The 6000-nt window shown below is 41.8% G+C and overlaps 1 protein-coding gene across 1 annotated transcript in view; it reads left to right on the forward strand.

The window, feature by feature from the left end:
- The window catches only part of LOC140992058 (gamma-aminobutyric acid receptor subunit gamma-3-like), an 86235-nt gene extending 84534 nt beyond the window's left edge, over positions 1-1701 (forward strand). Inside the window, exon 9 of the mRNA XM_073462292.1 lies at positions 464-1701. Coding sequence (XP_073318393.1) covers positions 464-745 — 282 coding nt within the window. The 3' untranslated portion in view covers positions 746-1701. The remainder of the gene's footprint in view (positions 1-463) is intronic.
- Positions 1702-6000: the final 4299 nt, after the last annotated feature.

Below are 6000 nucleotides of genomic sequence, written 5' to 3' on the forward strand. Positions count from 1 at the left end.
TCACCAGCTGAAAAGACAACTGTCATGGGCAGATTAAATCAGTGGGAGCTAGCTAAATTACCTAATGTTAGCTCCATTGATTAGCACGGACTCATTTTCAAACAAGAAACCCTGAAAGAGGGGCCTTAAAAATCCACTTGATGGCTTAAACCAAATTAATATAGTTGGTTAATGATGTGCTTCTTGGCCTGGGAAGTAACTGTTTCTGCTTTAGATACAGTAGTAAGCTAGTTAGCCTGACATGCTAACAATTGCTATGTTAGAGCAGAAAAACACACAGTTTTGTGCGTTTCTTTTAGGCTTTGGACAGTTAGAAAAAGACGTAACCCTCCAAACTGTTTAAATGATGACTCTCGCTCCATGCACACTGCTTCAACACAAAGAAAGTCAAAGCTCGGCAGGGCTGCTCAGATAAAGTTACAGTTAGCAAACCATAACTCTCTCTCTCTGTCTACCCACACAGGCCTACTCATCTTTCAACATGGCTCACACCCCTCGGCCCATGATGCCAATGGGCAACTCCCTGTTCTGGCAGGACTACGAAGACAACTGCCTGTACGAGTGCCTGGACGGGAAAGACTGCACAAGCTTCTTCTGCTGCTACGAGGAGTGTAAAGAAGGCGGCTGGAAGAAAGGACGCATCCACGTCAACATCCGCGAGCTGGATTCCTACTCCCGGGTTTTCTTCCCCACCTCCTTCTTGCTCTTCAACATAGTCTACTGGGTCAGCTACCTCTACCTCTAGTCGGGCTGTGAGCCACGGTCCCAGCCACTTTGCACCGCGGCTCGTGATTTAAGGTCAAAACTAAGCGTGGAGGAGGAAATGAGGTGGACCCGCTCTTTGGGAATTGTGGAAGATGTGCTGCCTCTGGAGTGGTATGACTACATGTGCACTGTGGTGCACAATGTAAAGGCCATGATACTTTGAGCAGGGGCACTCCAAGGAGAATAAAACGCTCAGCAGTAGAACAACAAGCCGCCAGCATTACCTTGAATGGATTGGTCCCTTTGATGACTCAGATACCAAACAGCAGACAGCTATGACTTCAGAGACGTTCTGGGACGGGGGTTGCATTGCTGAATCTTGGTCGTCGAGATGGCGAAGCACCCATAGTGCCTTCTTTAGAAAGGGTGCGGCACAGAGAGACGCAGCTTCAGAGTTCCCTCCATTATCTGTATTACCTCATCCACCACACCGCCGCATGCTGAGCTGTTTATTCTTTGATGAAACAGACCTGGAACACCACCACAGGAGATATTTAAAACTAACATTTACCATTCATTTTGTAGCACATTAGTTTTAGTTGTACCCTAGTATTAGTTCTGCTTTCTAATATAGTAACATTTACTTCTTCTTATTATTAGTATTATTATTATTATTATGATGAGAATAAGTTGTATTTTCACAGCAGTTCAACCAGTTCACACATCAGTTGATAATTGTTGAGTATGAGTCAGTGTCGGGGCCGGTGGTTGTCTGGTAATATCTTTCTGAAGTCACTGAGCTTTTGTTCATGATGCTTTATGACCAGGCGATGCAGTTTACAGTAAATGCCAAGAAGATTTGGATGTTTATGCTGAATCTGCCACACAAAATGTACAAGAACTGCATAAATACATACCAATCTAATACTAAACATGCTAATCTCATCCCCAGGCATATTATGTGTGTTACACTACATGAATAAACAGATTAGGTTAGAGCACTGCTGGTTTCTTCCTGACAACAGCTATATGAAAACAGTTTCACATTTTATTTTAAACACTTTATTCTTATTCATTTATAATTTGGTTTTATCATTAACAGGGTCTTTGATTACCTTGGCTTTAAAGGAAAAGTTCAACAGTTTGGGATAAAATGTGAAATGTAAACGCCACGTTCACCTTTTGTCTTTATGAAGTCAGCAAAAAGTCCATTTTCACATTAAAGTCTTGTAGGCTTCCTTTTATAGGAAGGTTTTTAGTATACATATAGAAAAGTGCTGAGTGTATGTTTCGGGCGTATGAAAACTATTTTCTGTTAAAGAGAAACTCAGAGCAGTTGTACTGATGGAATTAGTGTTGTGGAAAAATGTATAATATACTAAATTTACCAAGCAAGCTGCTGCAGGAGCTACAGGTAATTTAATTCATTGTTATTTATCTAGCCTCTACTATTTGACGTGGTCAGTGACAGTATTCACTTTCTTGCTGAAAGTTAGTTGAGTAGATTGACTCATGTCTTTACACTGATTGTGAAGCTATCACTGGCATGGTCAACTTAGCTTAGCACAAAGACTAGAAACAGAGGAGGAAAACCTGCCAGGCTCTGTCCAAAGGCAGAAAAATCCACTTACTAGGACTTCTGAAGTTTCATCGTTTCATGGGGGGTTGTTTGTGGCGGAGCAGTAACTTCAGCTAGGTTTAGTCTTATAGAACTGACGTAGTCTCTGTGGAGCTGAGGGGGGCTGAATGAAGCTGTCATGAGCGATGAAATTACCTTTACGGACAAAGAACATTTTGGACCGAGCTGCATACATGTTTTTCTGCTTTAAAAGGGGCTATATGTAAGAATTTTAGTTGAAAAACCTATAAAAACTAACTACATTTAGCAACAAACCTCCAGCCCATCCTGGTCCAAAAATCAACACTAACACTCCCCTGATCCCCAAGCTCCTGTTTTAAACCGCTTGCTGCACTAACTGAGCTAACTAGCAACAGCAGCTAGAGTTAGCAGCAGTTAGCAGTTACTCTGCTCTTGAGGTTGCAGCTTGGCATTGGCCAAGAATCAGCTCTGCAACCCCCAAGTTAGCGAAATGTAAAGTAAATTCTTACATATGGCCTCTTTAAACCCTGGAATTTAGAGACGCTGCTGTTTCTTATGAACAGGGACAAGCTAGCTGTCGCTTTGTTTCCAGCCCTTGTGCTAAGCTAAATTAGCTGGCTTCTGGCTGAGCTGTATATTCAGTGTACAGACATGAGAGTGGTAAATGTTTTAATCCTGGTCCTTCTATTGCTATGTAAAGCACTTTAACTTCATTTTGAAAAGTGCTGTATAAATAAAGCTTATTTTATTATTTCATCTGACTCTTGGCAAGAAAGCCAGTACGCACCTTTCTCAAAATGTTGAACTGTTCCAAGGAGCTTCTGACCCCAAAGACATTTCATCAGCATTGCTTTCAATGGTGAGTTTCACCTGCGCATGATGTAATTCTGGGGAAACACAAAATCATTGTTTAGACATGACATTTGTTCAGAATATACGTATATTGGCACAAAATGAGCTGCAGAATTAATTATAAGCTTTGAACACAAACCTCTGGAAGCATAAAGCACATACAAACACTTACTGTATGTGGCCAGTTTCCTTTGCATTAGTCACTCCTTCCAGTTTTAGACGCAGAGGATGGAAAAATGCAGTCTTGATGAAAGCTTTGATTTTTCTGACGTCCTGCCAGAAGCAGGACTCTCAAGCACATCGTCTTGTGCCCAGCTGGTAATGATCACAGGTACTGTAAAATAGGTTCTAGATATTGTGATACTCCATACACTCACATACTGTACAAAGAGCAGTGTTGAAAAATGGATGATCCAAGATGGCTGTTGATGACTCTTGATGGAGTCCCACATCCCCTCCTCAAACATGTAAAATTGATGCCATATATGGAGGCAAAAAAACAACAGGAGGTTGGACGGTGTTTGAAACATTCTGGTTTTCTTTACTGTTCTATGGTGTTTTTTGCAGTTGTTTGGCTTTGTAGAACAATCAACCCCTCCTTCCTTCTCCCCCAACACACACACACACACACACACAGACACTTTTTCCCCGGTATTTGTATGTTCAGAGAAAAGCTTTTATGTAAGATGTATCTAATTAATGTTTCTATTTTCATACAGTTATATATGGAATGTAAGTTAGGCCAGTAGCGAGGCCGGAGTCAATCTGGTTCCAGTTCAGTCAGTCCAAGCAGCTTAAATGAGTTTATATTTAGGAGCTCTACATATTCATAAGGCCTCCAGACACTTTTGTGTCCTGTCCAGAGGTTTGTAATCACAAACCAAATCGCCTGGAGTGATGCTAGGGAAAGAGCAGGAGGGCTTGTTCCTCTGTGGGCTGATTTAACACATGAGCTCATAGGAGACAGTGAAACTTCCTGAGTATTCTGACATAAGATCCATCTCTCCATGAACTGACTGAACTGAGCAGAGCTTGGCCCACACCGCAGTAAACTCTCCTCACCTCTGATATTTCTACTACACTTTATAAGTGTCTTAGTCCGTTGAGATACTTCAATAAAACAAAATCACTATTTTCTACGTCTTAATGAAAATCACCTGTGTGTTTCAACTGACTGGGACCTGTATTTATAAAGCCTCTTTGGAATCAGAGTGCTAACCCAGGATCAGCCGGCAAGCATAATGAACTTGCTCAAGAGCCTCTTCCGGAGACCTCATCACCCCCATTAAAGTTTCAATGAAAAGCGGTGCATCGTCAGGGTGTCGGAGAATCATGTATTACTCCTACTTTACCCTGCGTACCAATTTTGTTTTGATTGACAGTGATGTCTCCGGAGGGGGCGGGGCTGTACTAAGAAAGCCACTCTGATCTTGGTTCAGCACTCCTGGGAGAAATATTTTATGAAAACAGGATCTAGAGTGAAAATAGGTATCTTTTTTCTAGTGCGTGGTACATTGCTTATATTAATAAATAACGTTTTGGTCAAGTGCTACTGTGAAGTCTTTTTCTGGGAGAGTGAAGGTCTGTTTACAGGTTCAAGCATGAAGCAAGAGATTTAAAAAAAAAAGTATCTGGGACGTGAGGAGGAGAAACAAAACTATTATTACACTGGAAATTCCATCATTTAGGGTTTTACACTTCTGTCCACAAGTGTATCCATCGATATCCTTTGTAATATCCTTTCAGACTTCAGTGTCAGTGCCTCCTTAGCTCTGATCCCTGTGAGTCATTACCAATTTGAACAGGATTTGATAGAGACTCCTGCCACCAGTGACCAAACAAAACTCTCTCTCTCAAAGCCGCTGTTTAAATTCAAACAGTGTTTACGATACGATTAAGACGATAATCTGAGAAATAAGTGCTGGCTAATGGTAGCAGATGATGCTGCAAGCGCTCAAATTCCATGCTGTTGTTCATACCGCCACTGTTTTACTTTAGCTTTGTTGCAATGTTGCCATAATCGCAGTGGTATTTTTAGGTATTTCTGTCATGTGCACATCAGTTAGCTACTTGTATCTCTCACTGAAGCTAGATTTACAATCTTTAGAGCTTGCAACACCCTCTCGCCTTACACCCGTCATGGTTCAATTTAACATTAAGGGTGCAATATGTAAGAAAACACATCAGGGACAGCATGTCACAGCTACAGTAACTGCTGCTAACTGTAGCTACTATATTTAAAACAGGGAGGACAGAGAGTTTCCTGCTTGTACCACAAAGGCAATGGTTAAAAAAAGAAATGCTCAAAAATTTAGTAATGCTCAACTATTTATCGGTTTATAGGTCCAAGTCTGGGTAGGAGGGCTTCTGGGTCCGCAACCAGGCAGCGCGCCGCCTTTTATCCCGCGAGCGACGGAGAGGGATGGAAGGTTGACAATGGGGTCGGCATGAAGCAAGAAAGGAGCAGGAGGGAGGTCGGGCACAATCAGCATCAGCATTGTCAGAACCTGAGCTACACTATGTACTCACTATCGCCTCTTGAGGCACAAAGTGGTATTATGAGACAGGACAAGCTGGGGCTAGCTGGTTAGCATGCTAACTTTAGCAGATTTCTCTTTGTTTGATGGAGACTTTTTTCATGTAACACTAAATGCAATCACCTCACAGACAGGAGACTGTTTATCAGTTATTATAGTGATTACTGAAAGGGGCATTACAGGTTTACCAAACTGGTGCTCTGTTAGATGATCCGAGTCGTTTCCTCTCATACGACCCCAGGTGGTATCATATGTAATCTTCAAACGATTATGAAATTCAAGCACAACATTTAGCCGTTACACATG

This window comes from Pagrus major, chromosome 24 (genome assembly GCF_040436345.1).
Source record: "Pagrus major chromosome 24, Pma_NU_1.0".
NCBI classification, from domain to species: domain Eukaryota; kingdom Metazoa; phylum Chordata; class Actinopteri; order Spariformes; family Sparidae; genus Pagrus; species Pagrus major.